A 19,737-nucleotide genomic window follows, 5' to 3' on the forward strand; every position below is an offset into this window, starting at 1 on the left:
GGAAATTGGAATGTTTCCTTCACTAATGATTGACAAGAAATTAAGAGATCAAATTAAACTGAATACACGTTGAATATTATGAACATTAAAACTTCTATACAGGGATGTTTTTATTGATTCATGCAAAAAATATCGTGACATTCAAGACACTTTATAAAAATCAATTTGACATCTCCAGATAAAGATCAAATACAACCATAACACTTACTTGATAACCGAATAACTATTATAATGTGTGGGAAAATGTCCTCATAACCTCTAATCATCAACATTTCCTACTTCTCTTCAATAAAACTCACAGGATAGATCTATTCTTAACAGACCCATAGTCATCGAACTGTCATTGATATGAAATAGTAACTTAATAACAATCATCATTAGGGGAGGAAAATGTATTTGGCCATGAGATAATACTTATTATGTAATATTTATTTATATTGCAGGCAAATATTAATTAATCATTTTTGTCGTAATGATACTGCGTATTGATGACAATTTTAGTGGCGTGCATTGATAATATTTTGGTTATTGGAATGTATGGATAAATATTTTAATATAAATTGAGTTTTCGAAGTACAAATATGTAAGTCACCTTTCTCAACTGAAAAAGAATGCCAATTCTGTCATCCTTTAAAACTACTTTATTTGCATAGCACTCATTCTTGAAGTGTAGTTGCTTTTAAGGTGCGTTTGCTACGCTGTATTATAAATTGATAATGTAGAAAAAATTGATTCAAGTTGCATTAGCTATTTCTCCAAAATAACTATCTGATCTACTCCCAAAAAATATTTTTTTCCCTCAAGGTCTACTTCTTTAATAAAACGTATAAGGTTCTACATATTGTGCCCGTAGCTTCTTCAGCTGCCCTTCTCTGAAATTTTAAATACGCTAGACACTATTAGCTGTTATAAAGACACGAAACCGTTTATTTCAATATTGAATTTCAATCAGAAATTTGAACATTTTCTTCTCTAGTAATTAACAATAAATCAACAGATCAAATTATATTGAAGTCATTTCGAAATAATAGGAATATTCATTTATTCAAAAAATATTATGACCAATATAAAGCACTTTATAGAACTAATTTGACATCATCTAATGAAAATTACATGCAACCATAAAGCTTACTTTATAACTGAATAATTATTATAACGTGGAAAAATCTGTGATGCTTGGTCCGAACATGATATCTCCAAAAATTGGCTTTTTGATCTAGCAGTAAGTTTTACTAATTATAACTAATTATAAGTGAGATAAATACACAAATACGTCCATACGGCTAAACAACATGCTGATGTATGGTACTTTCATTTGCATTTGGGTGTATGCTTTATTTCTGATTTTTAAATGGCAATGAAAATGCTTATATCTCGAAAATGTGACTTTGGAGTTATGTTCTGACCAACACCACATGTTCTCGTATGAGAACTACGTCCGTGAAACTGACATTGAAATGGTTATTACTAAGGCTCGGATTTCTATAACTGCATATTTCTTATGATTTTGCATACTTCACTATTTTCACATTACGAGGCATTTTTTTCATAATGTTCAGTAATTTTAGGGCTTTTTTATGATTTTTTAGTACGTTTGAGACATTTTTCATGATTTTCAGAATTCGCGGCATATTTTCATATTTTTTAGCATTGTTTTGCATATTTCAGCAGAATCACAGAGAGGGATTTTTTCCCCCAAGCCCACTCTTAACTAGCTTCATTTCCCTCTTTGGCAATTTTTCAACGATATTAGCAACCACTGACAATTTTATTAACCTTTGAAATCATTTTCGGCACTGACTAGCAATTTGTTCGGCGATATTAGCATTAATTGGCAATTTTTCTGTGCGCTTTTGCAACATTTTGGACAATAATCGCCGATTTCTCGTAATTATTCCTCCCTTTTTCATCCTCCCCTCCCCCCTTTTTTATTATAGTCATAGGACTCCCCCCCCCCCATATTGGAGCTATAGGTTCTTAAGCTGACTCTGCCTGGGTCAGTTGAAGATAATTAGATATCAGTACTATAAGCTGATTATAAGAAATGTGTTTTGTAGGTATTGTTACGATAACTGTTCTCCAAAAGTGGAAAATAATTATTTGGAAACCTTAGCATAAAGACGTGCCCATACATTTATCAACAGATATTCATACTTATTGTTTCGGAATTACTTCTTTTTTATATTGAAGTAAAGCATTATAAATTTCTTATAATTTTAAGACTTTTTCCTCTCATATTCAATAAAATCGTGACTATATGAAATTCCATAATCGAAAGTCGATTACTGTATGAAAATTTGTTTGGCATATAAAAAAATAACAACTGTGTTGTGTGTAGTGTAATTATAAATAAAGTTTACGTTCAAGATGTCACATAGTATGTTATCAATCAATTCGGTATCTATAATAAATTTTTGGATAATTATGTTATTATATCTCTAGCTAGATTTCTATGTATTTCATGTAAATTTTCATCTAAAAAAGTATTATATTCAAATCAATTACTCATACCAAAGAAATTTTCTAAATTATATTATAGTAATAATTGTTATTTCCACAATCAATTTTCACTGCATTTCTGTACTTGATATTCTGTGGGGTTTTCCTTAGAATTTAATTATGTGAAATAGTTCATTTCTTGCCAATCTTAAAATGATTTCCCACAATTATTTTCATTATTTTTACAGTAGCAAATGGTTCTAATCAACTAAGTCATTTATATATTATGAGTTTTACCATAATTATAGTGTTTATGAAAAAAATTTTATTGCAATAAAATAGGAAACCTTATGATGCTCTTTGTTATAAGAGGAGATATAACATTCTAATAAGTAGAAAAAACTTCCATACTAGATTTAGTATTGGATGAGTATTGTTATAAAGACGGCATTATTACAAACACAACGCATACTTTAACAATGTGAAGTGTCTTTGTCAAACATTGTTCAGAAATCATTCTTATATGCAACATTGTTCAGAAATCATTCTTATATGCAACATTGTTAAGAAAGAGTTGAGTGCAGCATGACTAAGGCCGTCATTATAATATAAAAGTTTTAGAGATTTCATAAAACTTTAAAAATGCAACCAATAAACGTATCGGTTACATTCGAGCGATGTAACCAAAAGGCTTATTAGTTGTTCTTCTTCCAAGTTTTGTAAAATATATTTTTCAAAACTTTTATAGTGTAATCCCGGCCAAAGGCAATTATTATTTAACACAACATATCTTTCGGGAAAATCATTCTTGAACAAACACCATTATCTTCCCAAAGACTTGTTATTGGGCAAACCATATCTTTGTTCATCCCTTCGCTTAGAAAACATTGTCCGATACACAACTACGCCTCGAAAACATTCTTGAATACAATTTTACTCAGTAACACTGAGTAATAACTTTCTCGAGACAATCGTCTAATAGAGCATTTCTCAAGACAGTTGTTGTCTTGAGAGTAAGAAATTTTAAAAAATGAGAAATACAGCAGTAAGAATGAAACATCTCCCTAGACCATTTTTGAATGAATCACTCAAGACTTGCTGAAAAAAATGCTCTTTAAAAACCATCGTTAATACAATATTCCTCAATAACCATCGTTTAATATAACACTCTTCAGAAAGTATTGTTTAATGCAACAATCTTAAAACACAATTATTGGATAAAACATCCCCCTTGGTCATCCGTCTGCTCAGAAACTATTTTCAGTTATGCAAATACTTTTTGAAAACATTCTTGACTGCAACTCAGTAACACTAATTGAATGCAAAATTTCTCGAAATCATCGTCGAAAATGCAGAATCCCTCAAGACGATTGTTGAATGCAACATCTTCCAAGACAATTGTTGAATGCAACATCTTCCAAGACAATTGTTGAATGCAACATCTTCCAAGACAATTGTTGAATGCAACATCTCCCAAGACAATTGTTGAATGCAACATCTTCCAAGACAATTGTTGAAAATGCAGAATCCCTCAAGACGATTGTTGAATGCAACATCTTTCAAGACAATTGTTGAAACCAACATCTTCTAAGGCTATTGTTGAATAAATCTCTTAAGACTATTGTTTAATAAATCTCTTAAGACTATTATTGAATAAATCTCTTAAGAATATTGTTTAATAAATCTCTCAAGACTATTGCTGAATAAATCTCTTAAGACTATTGTTGAATAAATCTCTCTAGACTATTGTTGAATAAATCTCTCTAGACTATTGTTTAATAAATCACTCAAAATTAACGCTGAATATAACATTCTTCAAAAGCAATCATTGGATAAAACATATCATCCTTTTGATAAAACATATCATCCTTATTATCATACTCATCCCTTTGCTCAGAAACCATTATCAAATATAAATACACCGAGAAAACATTTTTGAATACAATTTCGCTGTCACTAAATGGAATGCAACATTTCTCAGACTATAGTCAAATAAAATATCCTTCAGTACTATTGTAGAATACAACATCTTTTCATGAGTATTGTTTAATGTATCTCTCTAGAATATCATTACATGAATCTCTCAAGCCTTTTGTTTTATACGAAATCTTCCAGAGTAGTGTTTAATAAAGCTCCCTCTCTAAAAAAGACGTCGAATACATCTTTCAAATCTATTTTGGATACATCTCTCAAGACTATTGTTGAATACATTTCTCAAGACTGTTGTCGAATACAACATATTCCAAGAGCAATGGTGAATACATCTTCCAAGTCTATTGTTGAATACATCTTCCAGGTCTATTGTTGAATACATCTTCCAAGTTTATTGTTGAATACATCTTCCAGGTCTATTGTTGAATGCATCTTCCAAGGTTATTGTTGAATGCAACATCTTTCAAGGCTATTTTTGAATTTGAATACGACATCTTCCAAAGCTATTGTTAAATACAACATCTTTTATGAGTAATATTAAATACATCTCTCAAGACTTTTGCCAAATACATCTCTCCAGACTATTGTTGAATACAACATCTTTCAAGAGTAATGTCAAATACAATGTCTCAAGACTTGTCAAATACAATGTCTCAAGACCTGTCAAATACAATGTCTCAAGACTTGTCAAATACAATGTCTCAAGACTTGTCAAATACAATGTCTCAAGACTTGTCAAATACAATGTCTCAAGACTTGTCAAATACAATGTCTCAAGACTTGTCAAATACAATGTCTCAAGACTTGTCAAATACAATGTCTCACACAAGACTACTGCCGAATACACATCTTCCAAGAATAATTTTGAGCACATCTTTCAAGACTATTGTTGAATACAATCTCTGCTAAGAGCGCATTACATTAATTGTTAATTACTATTTTATTATTACATTTATTATTGCGATAAAAAATATTATTTAAAATATGTTTGTTTTTTAGTTATCGACCTTTCTCTCCATTCTTTATAAATAATGTTCTTTCTCAACGTATGTGGATTTTTTAAGTGAAAATCTCCTTACCCGTCAGGCTATAAAAAGACATGGATGATTTTTTCTATTAATATTCTGCATAAATGTCAACCGTGCTTTCAGGTGGATTGGAAAGTTAAATTGGGATATTTCGTCACATGAGATTCTGAGATTTCAGATGTCCGATTATGTTCGAGAGTACTTTTCTATAAAATGGTATTGGAACGAATTCTAACAGCGCCCAAAATCTGACATATTTATATATATATATTATAATATATATGTATATAATATATATAATATGTATATAATATGTATATAATATATATAATATGTATATAATATATATAATATGTATATAATATATATAATATGTATATAATATATATATATATATATATATATGTCAGATTTTGGGCGAAATTCGCGTAATATTCGAAACACGATTGCAAAAAATTCTGTTAATGAAATGCTTTGTGATTACACCCAAATACGTTAATGTACGTGTGAATATTTTGAAATTTTATTTTGCATTTCGTCCATAAAACACTACTAAACGACATATGCACCTAATCCATAAAACAATGTAAACTCGTCTATAAAACACTGTAGTTCAAAAATATGTGTGATAGACCTTAGATTTTGATTCATAACCTCAACAATATACAGCAAAATATCACATTAAAATTTCGTAACGATACAGTGGATTGATTTTTAGAAATCATGTCACAACTCAAGTAAAATGTCAAAAATGTCATTATAAGTATAAAACAACACGTTTAAAGCATTTCTTCACAAATTACTTGTATGTACACTAAAGTGGACGTAACTTCGGTTCTGAGCGTCATGTAAACAAAACAAGGCCTGTTTTGGGATCACAAAGAATAGGGCTTTCATGAAAATTTTAAAATATCGAAATCGATATCTTTCTCTACGACGTTTTCTTCCAGTGATGATTTCAACGTAGTCGGATACCTTAAATTGGAAATTTGGTGACACGTCACAATAAATAGCATCATTAACTGTTGCATAAAAAGTTCGTTTATGTGAAGCATCCATGATCAAGGTATCTGACGGAACTCCAAACATGAATTACTGCCCGTCTCATAAGTTTAGACACTATACATTTTTAACTGTGCCATAAGATACCGTTTCATGTTTGGATTTCATTTTTTTTTCTGGTGATCAGAATGCAATTTTGGACTTTTTAGACCTAACATTTTGAAAAATTGCTGTCTTAATAGTTTAGAAAAACTTCCAATTTTATGCAAATTTCGAAGATTGCGTTTATATGGCCTATCAGATACGTGATAGTATAAAAGTGGAAAGCTATCGGATTGGCATTAATTGAAAACAAATTTCAGAAGTCACCTCATATTTTGTACGATGAAATAGTTCGCGAGTACTTCATTTGAAATTAAAATAAATGCATTGGCTATTGCTTCTAGCAGGTGGAAATAAAATGTCTCACGCGTATTGACCCAACGTGTGTTCCAAAAGCCAAACCTAGTTGTATTTGGCAAAGCAGTATAAGTTTATGCAAAAGCAAAACCATTGGAAGATTGGCTTCCACTCCAAAAATGCCCTTGAATGAAAGTATGAAAAAGATCCTGGAGTGAAAATTTCAGCAGATACAGTTCATAGACGGATCAGAGAAGTTTGTATTTGATTCATAACCGAGTGGTTAGGACATCGCCTGTCACAAGGAAGCGCCAAGGAGAGGCAGAAAGACTGAAATGGGCACGAAATCATGTTTTATGGAGGAGACAAATAGCTTGGTATCATATTTAATGATGCAAAGAAAAAATGGTACTCACATGTTGCAGACGGATGTTTTCAGCAGACAGTTAAGGTCGAGCTTCGAGAATGGTATGGACGGCATTTGCTTCTAATGGTCAGCCTTCTTTAACATTTGAAATTGGTCGTCAAAACTCTGATGCTTAAATAAGATCCCCGATAACAGCTTGCTACTGATTGGAGAAGATTTAGGAGTCAAACTCTTGACATTTCAACACTGTAATGTGTCTATTCAAAGATCTGCTGCCGCAAGAAAAGCTCTTTAATCGCGGAAACGTATCGGTTTTCGACTAGCCATCGATGAGTCCTTACTTGAAGCCTATTTAAGAATGTCTGGGGGCATTATCTTGCGATAAATGTGTTTGCAAATGAAATACAGTATTCGACTATTGATGACTTCAAGCGCTCTATCAAGGAAGCATGGGTGCAGTTTTGATGTTGGAAACCTACAGAATTTAATTAGATTCATCGAGGAGGGTGTGGTTTTAGGTTTTTAGAAAAAAATGAAGTCTAATAGCTATTAAAAGCCGGTAATTTTTGTAAATCTGAATTTTCTCTAAACTTTTGAGAGCCATTTTTTTGTATTTTCGATACTATAAATATTCTAAATGTTCTTTCGTAGAAATTTTTCCCCTGTAAAAGTAGAAATGTTTCAGGTATTTTATCCATTAAAACGTGCTAATTTTACTCTTCGTATTCTTGTTATTTTAAGAAAAGTGCATTATCTAAACTTTGGAGACGGAGTGTAGACTGATTTCATACAGCACAAAAAAGCTGGGAAATGATGTTGTCTACTTTGAAACTAGATCATGTTGAAAATTCATCGATAAATGTTGATTTCAACAATAAGATTATTAATTTAACATTATTTTTTTGAAATTCTCGTTAAGAGGGTCGTGATGGGACGATATAAAAGCCTTTTTTTCTTTACAAGAGCAGTTGTACCTATATTATAGCATTCGTGATGTAATTACTCTTTGCTTAAATTTGATTTAATTGTGCTTGAATTTGCTTTTGATGGAGTGATGAGATTTATCATCATTATATGTTTTCTTGCCCTCAGTGTATCGATAATGTCCATTTTAATGACCTGTTTCACGGCACAATGAGTGACTCATCCTCCGTGACGATGCCTCATTCCATACGGTGAGTTAATTTGTGACGATATACATTTCGAATTTATCTGCTATAAGTATGACATCGATGATTTACATGATTTACAATTTAATATTCAAATCAATACATTTGTAATCCGTTTAAATTTGCAAAATACATTTTCTTTAAATGCTAACAACTTCATAATTTTCTTTATCACATTAAAATATAAAACCATTGTTGTTTTAATTTTTAATTTAAAAAAACCAACACCAAAGTATTTAAATTTGAAATTTTAATAATGAAAACAACTGTTTTTTTTTTGTAAAATTTAAAAAATTTAATGAATAAAATTTTGATCGTTTTTTGGAAACCAATTATTGACTAATTTTGTTTGAAGAAACATTGTTATCGAAAGCATGACTATAACAATATCAAGTCACAAAATTTCCGTAAAGCTCTCTATTTTGGAGACTAGGTCCCCCGGTCAAGAACCCCTGTATTTAAGAGTCAATTCCGTAACCAAGTTGAGGCTCCAAAGGTTCCCAAAGTAAGCTAACTACATATTTCATTAACATCCAGGACTCCAATAATCCATCCAATCTTTCAGCCAATGGCACTTAAGAACTCCTGTATTCAACAATCAAGGACAGAGCCAAGTTGGGGCCCCCGCGGTTTCCCCCCTAAGTAAGCTATAGTAGAGTCTCGATAATCTGAGGTAACCGGGTCCGAGGCCACCTATGATTACTGAAAACTCGGATTTTGTTTCCCCATAAATTTATTACAGAGGGAACTTGTGTGGAAAATTCTTTCCTGGAGACACCAGTTTAGGCATGAAGACCTCCTAACTGGATTTACTCACGTTCGTGGGGGGGAAATGACACAAAATAAAACGAAACTCGTTCTTTGCAAAAGACAGATAAGTTTAGGAGAGTAATTTGGAAAAACTCCGGCACCCTCTGGATTATCCGGAACCTTGAAGTCTCGAGACTCTACTGTAATTACATATTTCATTAACATCCAGAGCTCAAATAATAGTCGATCTCGGGACACCCTGCTGCCACTGATATTTAGCCAAGGTTATATACAGGTAAGACTACCCCCCCCCCCCCGGTCAAGAGTCCTTGTATTTCATAATTAAGACTGTAATCAAGCTGGAGCCCCGCGGGTCCATAAAGTTTGTTAATTACATATTTTATTAATATACAGAGCTCGGATAACCCTGATAATTCATCCAATCTTGCATCTAGTGATTGTTTTTGTTATTATTTGATACCTACAAAATCATTTTCCCGAACTACCTGAACGAATCACTTTCATCGATGAATATGCCCTCGATCAAAAGCCTCTATACCAAACAATCACGGCCTAAGCCGATGTAGGGCCCCGTGGGTCCTCTAAAGCAGTGATTCCCAACGTTGGCGTTAAAGCCTCCTTGGGGGCGATGGAATGTTTCAGGGGACAGTAGAAACTACAGGTATAAAATAGAATCCCATGAGTTAGATTGCGTTGAGGGGCGATGGGAGAAAAAAGTTGGAAAACTATGCTCCATACTAATCTAATTAGATACGTCATTAACATCCAGGACTCCAATGACCCCGATAATCCATTCAATATTACCAGTCAATGATAGTTTTCAGGGATTGTTTATACGACACCTGTAAAATTAATTTTCCAAACAGCTATCTATTTTGAAGGCAATGAATAGGTTCTGGCCCCTGAATGTGGTAAATATATCTAGCTGTTGACCCTCCTATCCCACACTACAAGTACACCATAGTCCGTCAATTCCGGGCTGCTTACATACTCCCGATCCTGACTCTGCCCATTTTAGTGTTTTTTAGTGTTGAGAGCAGCATGTTTAAAATCCACTGCTCAAGGTTCTGGCACTGGGACCAGGCCCATCATTTGGGGGGGGGGGGGCTTTTTGAAAATACACTAAAAATGATATATATATATATATATATATATACACTGAGTACATGTCTTTGCCCCCCCCCCCCGGAAAAAGTTGAAATGACGGCCCTGAGAGAGAGACTGGGACCCCGGTAATACTCAATTTCCGAACAGCTGTCTATTTTCAGAACTAGGCCCCCGGTCAAAGGCGCTTTTAATAACAATCAAAGCTCAGAATTGGGGGGGGGGGGGTCCCTAAGGTTTCCTAATTATATATTTTATTAAAATCTAGGACTCCTATAGCACAGATAATCTATCCAATCTTGCAGCGAATAAAAAGTTTTAGGTTATTCTTTGACACCTATAAAACCATTCTTCGGAAAAACTGCCTATCTTGAAGACTGAGCCCCCCCTGAAGAAGGACAGTGAAGGCCGTAACCAAACTAGTGCCCCGCGGGCACATAATGTTTGCTAGTTTGATATTTTATTCACATCCAGGACCCCCATAACCCATCGAATCTTGTAATGGTGTTTTTAGGTAATTTTTGACGCCTGAAATATAATTTTCCCGAATATATATATTTTGAAGATTAAGCTCAAAGTCAAGAGCCTATAAACAATCAAGATTGTAGTCAAACTGGGGACTCATGAGTAAACTGATTAGATATTTTACTGCATAATACCATAATAACCAAGGATTCCGATGCCCCGATACTCTAATACAGCCAATGATAGTTTAAAAGTTGATTTACTCGACACCTATAAAATCAATTTTCCGAACGTATCTTCTGTAGACTATGCCTCTTGTCAAGAATCCCTTTTTTCTATCAACAATCAAGGCCGTAACCAAACTGGGATCCCCGTGGGTCTTCCCTAAGTAAGCTAATTAGGTATTTTATTAACATCCACGACTCCAATTATCCATGCAATCTTGCAGACAGTGATAGTTGTTTTTTTTGGTTATTTTTTTCTCACCTATCAAATAAAGTTTCCGAACATACAGGGTGATCAGCGAATAAGCCCTTATTTCAAAATTAAATATCTCTACAACAAAGATCAATAGAATTATGCGGTAAACGGTACGTTTATTAGCAAAACTGTAGGAATGTTGTACAGAAATTTCGAACATTTAGTTTGTTTTTTTTTAATTTTTTAAAATTTAAAAAAAACACAAAACTGGAGATTTTGGGGTTCCGAAAATCCTCATTTGTGTGAAGAGAAACCACTGCATTCGCCTAAAGTTACTGCATGGGCTGCGGTATGCGCTAGGGGCATTATCGGCCCCTTCTTCGTGCGAGAAACGATTACTACTGAACGTTACGTTACAATTTTGGAACAATTTGTCAGCACACATGGCGCATACCGCAGCCTATGCAGTAACTTTAGGCGAATGCAGTGGTTTCTCTTCACACAAATGAGGATTTTCGGTACCCCAGAATCTCCACAGTTTTGTTTTGTTTTTTTTTTCTAATTTTAAAAAATTAAAAAAAAAACTAAATTTTCGAAATTTCTGTACAACATTTTTACAGTTTTGCTAATAAACGTACCGTTTACCGCATAATTCTATTGATCTTTGTTGCAGAGATATTTTATTTTGAAATAAGGGCTTATTCGCTGATCACCCTGTATATTTAGTAGACTAGAAATAAATATTGATTCCCTGATCTTATATTCAATTATCAAAGCTTTAAACAAACTGGGAGGGCCAAATTCGGGTCCCTAAAGAAAGCTAAAGAGTAATTCCATCAACACAAACTCCGATATATAATCCCGATAATCCTCCCAATCTTACAGCCGATGATAGTTTTTAGGTTGTACTTCGAGACCTATAAAAAAAATTTCTTTTTGAACAATTGTCCATTTCAAACACATTCTACATATATATAGCTGTTGACTCTCCTATTCCCATACTTACAAGTAGCCTACACCAAATCCAGCCATTAACAAGTCCGTGAGAAATCCGCCTGTTCCGGGCACAGCATTAATACTACCGATCCTGTCTCTCCCTTAGTTTTTTTTAGCCTCGTATGATGCTAAACGTGTAAAATCCGCATCCGCTGCTGAAGTTCCCGGCAGTACTTTTGCAAGTGTTACAAAGGGGGGGGGGGTCCGTATACTTTGGTAATAGATATTCCACTGACATCCACGAAAATTCAACATTAATCTACCCCAGGATCCCCCGTAGACAATCATAGTTTAATCTTATACACCTATAAGATCATTTTCCCGGACATACATTTTGAAGACTAAGCACTTGGTCAAGAATCCCTCGAGAGTACAGGACTCCAATCTTGCAGCCAATCGTAGTTTTTAGGTTATTCTGCATCTGTAAAATCAATCCCCGCACGTGTATTTTGGAGACCAAACCTCCTGAAAGAACCCCTGTATTTCACAATTAAGACCATGATCAAGTTGTAGACCCGCGGGTCCCTAAAGTTTGCTAATTAGATACCTTATTAACTTCCAAGACTCCGATAACTCAAATAATCCATCCAATCGTGCAGGTTAAAATAGTGTTTTCACTATCATATATACGGGTAAAACGGATTTTCCACATTTAGAGCTGTTTTCCCACTATTTTCCCTCCGATTTTTGAATTCGAATATTTTAATAAATATTGTACTTAGAAACATGGATTCTTTTTTTTTTTCCATTGGGGAGACAAGGCAACAACTTTCCAATCGGGACACATGGGGATTATACAAAAAGTTTTTTTTTTTAAATTTTAATAAATCTACAACTACTCGAAACATGAATGACATGAATACTACACGATATTTGGAAACTTATCCTAATTGAAAGTATACCTCTTGGATCAACGGTTCACCATTAATATGTCATAACCCCCTGTTAACTTTGCACCCTGTATATTTTGAAGACGACAGCCCCTCAGGCAAGAACCTCCTATAATCTTGGACGTAACCAAGCTGTGGTCCCCTAAAACAAGTTAATTTGGTATTTCATTGGCATCCAGGACTACAATAGCATTAATAATTCATCAAATCCTACAGAAAATGATAGTTTTCATGTTGTTATTTAACACCTATAAAATCCATTTTCCGAACAGCTGTCCATTTCAAACACACAATGAAAAGATTCCAACCAATCCCCGGAATGGGTCTATAATTCTAGCTGTTGGCCCTCCTATCCCACACTACAAGTACACCAAAGCCGGCCATCAACAAGTCCGTGAGAAATCCGCCTGTTCCGGGCAGCAGCAGCATACATACTCCCGATCCTGACTCTCCCTATTTTAGTTCTTTTTTTTTTTTAGCCTCGTATGATGCTGCATGTGTGAAATCCGCTGCTGAGGTTCCCGGCACGGGGACCCCGGCAATACTTATATATATAGTGAGTGTTATACACATGTATGGAGGGGGACCGAGAGAGAGAGGGAGAGAAATGCTAGACGACAATCAAGCTTGTATAGTGAAGAAGGTGGATCTCTCTCTCTCTCTCTCTCTCTCTCTCTCTGTGTTCTCTCTGTGGAAAAGATTCGATCGAACTCAGAATGTACAGGACGCATGCGCCATATCCACACAGAACACGTGCGAGACTTGAATCTCGAAGTCAAAGGAGGCTCCGGGAGAAAAAAATTAAAAAAAAACAGGAGAAAGAGGGAATAATCGGGAATGGATGTGAGATATTTATATACAGGGTGCATAGCATACAGGGGGGGGGGGGTGTATGGCATTTCACTAGCGAACCGTCGATCCTACAGGTATACTTCCAATTAAAGAAAGATCCCAAATAACGTATAGTAGTCAGATATGTCATTCATGTTTAAAGGGGTTGTATAGTTATTAAAATAAAAAAATTCAATTTTTATACGCTCTAACTTCTAGTTTAAATAAGGTTATTGCCCTGTCTCTTCTGATTCCAACAAAACAATTCCATGTTTCTAAGCTCAATATTTACTGAGATATTCGAATTCCAAAAAAGGGGGGAAATTTGGGAAAAACAGCGTGAAGTGCAGGTAAAAGCGGTTTTCCCGCATTTAATGGTTTTTCCCCCAAAAACAGGGAGTATTTTGGGATCAGGAGTGATTGGGCAACAACTTTCTAATTGAAGGGTTTGCACAAGGGGACCATATAAAAATTCAGATTTTTTTTTTAAATAACTTTACAACCCCTTCAAACCTAAATGACATATATGAGTACAATACGTTATTTGGAAACTTTTTCTAACTGGAGGGATGCCTTTCGAATCAACGTTTCTCCAGTAAAATGTCATACCCGATTGCTATGCAGCCTGTCTTGTGTGTATATGTATATTATCAAAATTTAATTTTCATCGAATCTCACCAATATCATAGGCAGCTGTAATATGCAATGTATATAAAAAAGCCATTGTTAAAATATCATTTTTTATATGAAAACAGAAAACAAATTAATTATGTGAACTGGAAAGAGAGAGCAAAATGTATGAACAATGAAAATTTCAAAAAGAATTCAAAAATGAAAAAATTCAAAAAGAATTCAAAAATGAAAAATTCAAAAGAATTAAAAAATTAAAAAAATCAAAAAGAATTCAAAAATGAAAAATTCAAAAGAATTCAAAAATGAAAAATTCAAAAAGAATTCAAAAATGAAAAATTCAAAAGAATTCAAAAATTAAAAAAATCAAAAAGAATTCAAAAATGAAAAATTCAAAATAATTCAAAAATGAAAAATTCCAAAAGAATTCAAAAATTAAAAAATTCAAAAAGAATTCAAAAATTAAAAAATTCAAAAAGAAATTAATCGAACAATTCAAAAACGAATTCAAAAATGAAAAATTCAAAAAGAAATTAATCGAACAATTCAAAAACGAATTCAGAAATGAAAAAATTTAAAAAGAATTCAGAAATAAAAAAAATTCAAAAGGAATTCAGAAATGAAAAAATTCAAAAAGAATTCAGAAATGAAAAAATTCAAAAAGGATTCAAAAATGAAAAAATTCAAAAAGAAATCAAAAATTAAAAATTCAAAAGAAATTAATCGATTAATCGAACAATTCAAAAAGAAATTAATCGAACAATTCAAAAAGAAATTAATCGAACAATTCAGAAAGAAATTAATCGAACAATTCAAAAAGAAATTAATCGAACAATTCAAAAAGAAATTAATCGAACAATTCAAAAAGAATTCAAAAATGAAAAATTCAAAAAGAATTCAAAAATGAAAAATTCAAAAAGAATTCAAAAAAGAATACAAAAATGAAAATTCAAAAAGAATTCAAAAAAGAATACAAAAATGAAAATTCAAAAAGAATTCAAAAAAATATACAAAAATGAAAATTCAAAAAGAATTCAAAAATGAAAAATTCAAAAAAGAATACAAAAAAGAATACAAAAATGAAAGTTCAAAAAGAATTCAAAAATGAAAAATTTTAAAAAGAATTGAAAAATGATTCAAAAATGGTAAAAGTCATAGCCAATGTACACAATGGCACTACAGCAATCAATGGCACTACAGTAGAACGTCGGGGGATCGAGCATCTATTCAGGCTATGAAGGCGAAAGAATGCTTTCCGAAACCCTCCCTGATGAGAGCCCTAGACATTGGATATGACTTTTTTAATTTTTTAATTCTTTTTGGAATTTTTCATTTTTGAATTCTTCGATTAATTTCTTTTTGAAATTTTTATTGTTCATATATTTTGCTTTCCTCTTTCCGGTTCACATAATTAATTTGTGTTATCTGTTCTATACATATATATATATATATATATATATACTGTGTATATATATATATATATATAATGAAAAAAGTTATAACTGATGTCTAGGGCTCTCATCACGGGGGAGTATGAGCTCTCATCATCACCCTGACATTGGCTTAACACGGAACGTTTCTGAGAGCATATCCTAATTTCATAGCCTAAATAGATGCTCGATCCCACGACATTCTGCTAAAGTACATTTGAATTCAAAAATCAAAGCAAAAACAAATGTTTTTCGACAAATTTTAAATTTTCATAATGATCATATTGTACAGTTTGTACATTTTTCTATATATATGTATTAGAATAGTATAGTTTTTATCTATACTAAATTACAAGAATCTATTACCAAACTGAATTTATGGTGGGTGTGTAAATAATAAGTAGTATTTAAACATTGATAAGTGTAAATGTATAGTAGGAGGCATTCTCCACTTATATACGATTACAGTATCGATGGTCAATTACTTCTAAGGGTTGATTGTGTGAAGGATTTAGGTGTAATATTTCACAGTTCTTTTTCATTTAACCAACATATTAATTATATTGTGTCTAAAGCATCCAGAAGTCTTGGTTTTATAATTCGTAACGCTTTTTCACAATGTTGAAACTATTTTGTTACTTTTCAATTCCTATGTTCGATCTGTTTTGGAATACTGTAGCATAATTTGGAATCCACACTGTTTATTTAATATAGTTAACATTGAACGTGTTCAAAACAAGTTTTTACGCTATGTATATTTTAAGAAACATCAGTCATATAATCATTACTTACCAAACGAAATACTTCGCTCATCGTTCAGTTATGATTCCCTTGAAGCTCGCCGTCTCAGGGCCCTTACTAGGTTTTTTTGTAAAAATTCTTCACTTTGATATTGATGCACCTGATATTCTAAACCGTAATACTTTTTATTGCCCACAAATCAATCTTACAATGCCGTAATCTTTTTTATGTTCCTCCATATCGTTCTGATGTTTTGAAAAATTCTCCTTTGTACCAATTTCTGAGATGCAGTAATACTGATGATGTATATTTTTAAACTTTTAATTTCGTATGTACATATGTTTTTATCTTTATCTTGTATTCTTATATGCAAACTGTAACTGGGCTTTTGCCTGTAGTTTGTATTTTTAAATATATATATATATTATACGTAATATTATGACTTGTGCGTTTATATTTAACAGAATGGATGTTGTTGTTTTTCAATAGGAATGATCCGAGGCTATTTAAAGACGACGTCGATATACGATTCAGTCGAACTCTCAATTCCTGCAAGCTTCCACAAGTATGGATGCGTTATACTATTGTATTTTCCAAATTTGCCTGTATTTCTGGAATTTATTAAATATAAAGGGTTTCCTGTAAGTGCTAGCACGTCCTATATTTCATCAACCGACCGTCCTAGAGGTATGATTCCAATTTAAAAAATGCTCAAAAGGTGTTCAGAAATAACCCTGCACCAGTTGTGAAAGTGAAAATAAGTGCGTAACAAAATAAAAAAAATCTAAATTTTTATACGGTCCCCTTGTCCTAGCCGCATTCGCACTTCCAGGACACCCTATATTCGAAAATAATTTCTCAGCATGCCCGATAAAACAATCCGTGGCAATGACGCAACTGTTAAAATGTAAATTTAAAAATTGTGCTAATTTCTGTATACTTTAGAGACAGGCTGTTTTCCATTTGTTTTTTAAATTTTTATTAATTTAGTTCTTGAGCAAAATTCTGTTAAACAATTGTGAAATGGCTTTACTAACAAAAGATCCTTTTATAAAAAATTCAAGATCAAAATGTGAAATCTTTGATTTTTTATTCAAGGAAGAACGATCGTCTATATACTTTTGAGACAGACTATATGTTACGACAGTGGTTGTCAAACTTTTGTAACCCGCGGCTCCCTTACCCAATTCATGTTCCATCTGTCTCTGTTTGAGAGAAGGTGTTCCCACTTATAAAAGACCAATGGAAAGCATAAATAATCGCACAAATTAATATCTCCAGCTCGCCGTGAAGCACACTTTGAGAACCACCTTGTTGCTCAAATCGTAATAATCAAGTCTAGGATTTTTATGACCAAAAAACCGACAGAATATGCTCCGTAAAAAATTCACTTAAACCCTAACAAAACTTAAAATATTCCATGAAAATCTAAACATATGACTTTACAAATACGCTGACCATATTTCCTTGGGGGGAAAAGTACGAGAAATCACACCGATCATTGTTGAAAATGATGCAAAGGCACACAAATAAAATTTCCAGTTGTTGCTAACATCGCCGCAAAAAATCGCCAGTCATTGCCACATTGCCAAAAACGATGCCAAAATAAATAAAATTGTCAGTTATTCCTGCCAATATCGTGAAAAATTGCCGCGGGGGAGGGGGGGGGAATGAAGCTAATGAAGACAGCTTGGGGGGAAAAATCCCTCTTCGTTGTTCTGCAGAAACATGCAAAATAATGCTCGAAAATATGCCTTAAGTTCTCAGAAAAAAATAAAAATTCCTCAACATTACAGAAATTTTTTAAAAAGACCTTAATATTACAGAAAAATCATTGAAAAATTCCTCAAAATTACAGAATAATTAAAAAAATACCTTAAAATTACAGAGTAATTAAAAAATGCCTTAAAATTACAGAATAATTAAAAAAATGCCTTAAAATTACAGAATAATTAAAAAAAGCCTTAAAATTACAGAGTAATTAAAAAATGCCTTAAAATTACAGAATAATTAAAAAAATGCCTTAAAATTACAGAGTAATTAAAAAATGCCTTAAAATTACTGAAAATTACGAAAAATGCTGTATCGCGTAAAAACGGTGAAATATGAAAAATCATTAAAAAAATATATGCAGTCATAGAAAACTATAGGGGCAAAAAAACTATAGGGCAATCACTTCCGGAATGGTTCCTGGGCCTCAACAATCACTTCCGGAATGTTTGCTTTGGTTACCGTGGTTACCCTCACAATGCGTTTCACACATGCATATGCCTTTACAATGGTTTTACACTTCTTTAATGCTGCCTGTATTATATATAACAGTTTATTTCTTTATTATGGTTTGCCATTGTTTCAATCCTCCCAGTAACTGAAGAAAACCCGGACAGCTTCAAGTATTATAGCTAGTTATTGTATATATTTGGTATCATAGTTTTTATTGGTGGGTATTGTATCGTTTCTTGCAGATCAGATACGCGAGTCCAGAGAGGCTTTTCGAAAGACTCACCGATTTGAGATTTTTGAGCATTGACTTTCTGAACACGTTCCTGCTCACCTACAGAGTCTTCACGGACGGTGTTACCGTACTCGAAGCACTCAAGAAGGTCCACTACTCCCCTGAAGGCCAACTCAGTTCTTCTTTGCAAGATTCAACTGGGTAAGACATTGGATAATAACACTGGGTCAGCAATTTCTTACTTTTCTCTTATAGCATGAGTGAAATAAATTTTTCTGGACTAATTTTGCGTTGCGCTGAATTCAAATATGAATTTAGTAAATCTCCATCACGTGCAGTTTTTGTTGTGTGCATGGTTTTTTTTTTAAATACACATACACTATGAAAAACACCTTGAAAATGGAGATAATTGGCATATTCTTAATAACAAATTATAATATATTTATTGCCATAGTTGTTTCATCATATCCATACATCGTTATACATGAAATAGCAAAAAAAAAACCAGTTTTTCCTCATATACATAGGAATACACAAAGCGAAATTTATACTGATTTTTCCAATACTTAAAAAATGATTGACTTCTTTCTCTTATGTACCATGTTGTCTTCTTTCTGCAAAAACCAACAGCAATCACTGATTAATGAAGAGTCCAAACCTGCTTTGAT

General features: G+C 32.9%; 1 protein-coding gene across 5 annotated transcripts in view; it reads left to right on the forward strand.

Moving 5' to 3' along the window:
• Window positions 1-19,737, forward strand: part of LOC149066865 (ras-specific guanine nucleotide-releasing factor 2-like) — a 416,992-nt gene that overhangs the window by 353,178 nt on the left and 44,077 nt on the right. For all 5 annotated transcript variants that reach the window (XM_089253071.1, XM_089253073.1, XM_089253072.1 and 2 more), the window contains exons 14-16: window positions 8,260-8,342; window positions 17,104-17,179; window positions 19,080-19,270. In XM_089253071.1, the coding sequence (XP_089109197.1) occupies window positions 8,260-8,342; window positions 17,104-17,179; window positions 19,080-19,270 (350 nt within the window). The remainder of the gene's footprint in view (window positions 1-8,259; window positions 8,343-17,103; window positions 17,180-19,079; window positions 19,271-19,737) is intronic.

This window comes from Pholcus phalangioides, unplaced genomic scaffold, assembly GCF_987345545.1.
Source record: "Pholcus phalangioides strain wild (caught in Gottingen) unplaced genomic scaffold, Ppha-v1.0 ptg000032l_1, whole genome shotgun sequence".
NCBI classification, from domain to species: Eukaryota; Metazoa; Arthropoda; class Arachnida; order Araneae; family Pholcidae; genus Pholcus; species Pholcus phalangioides.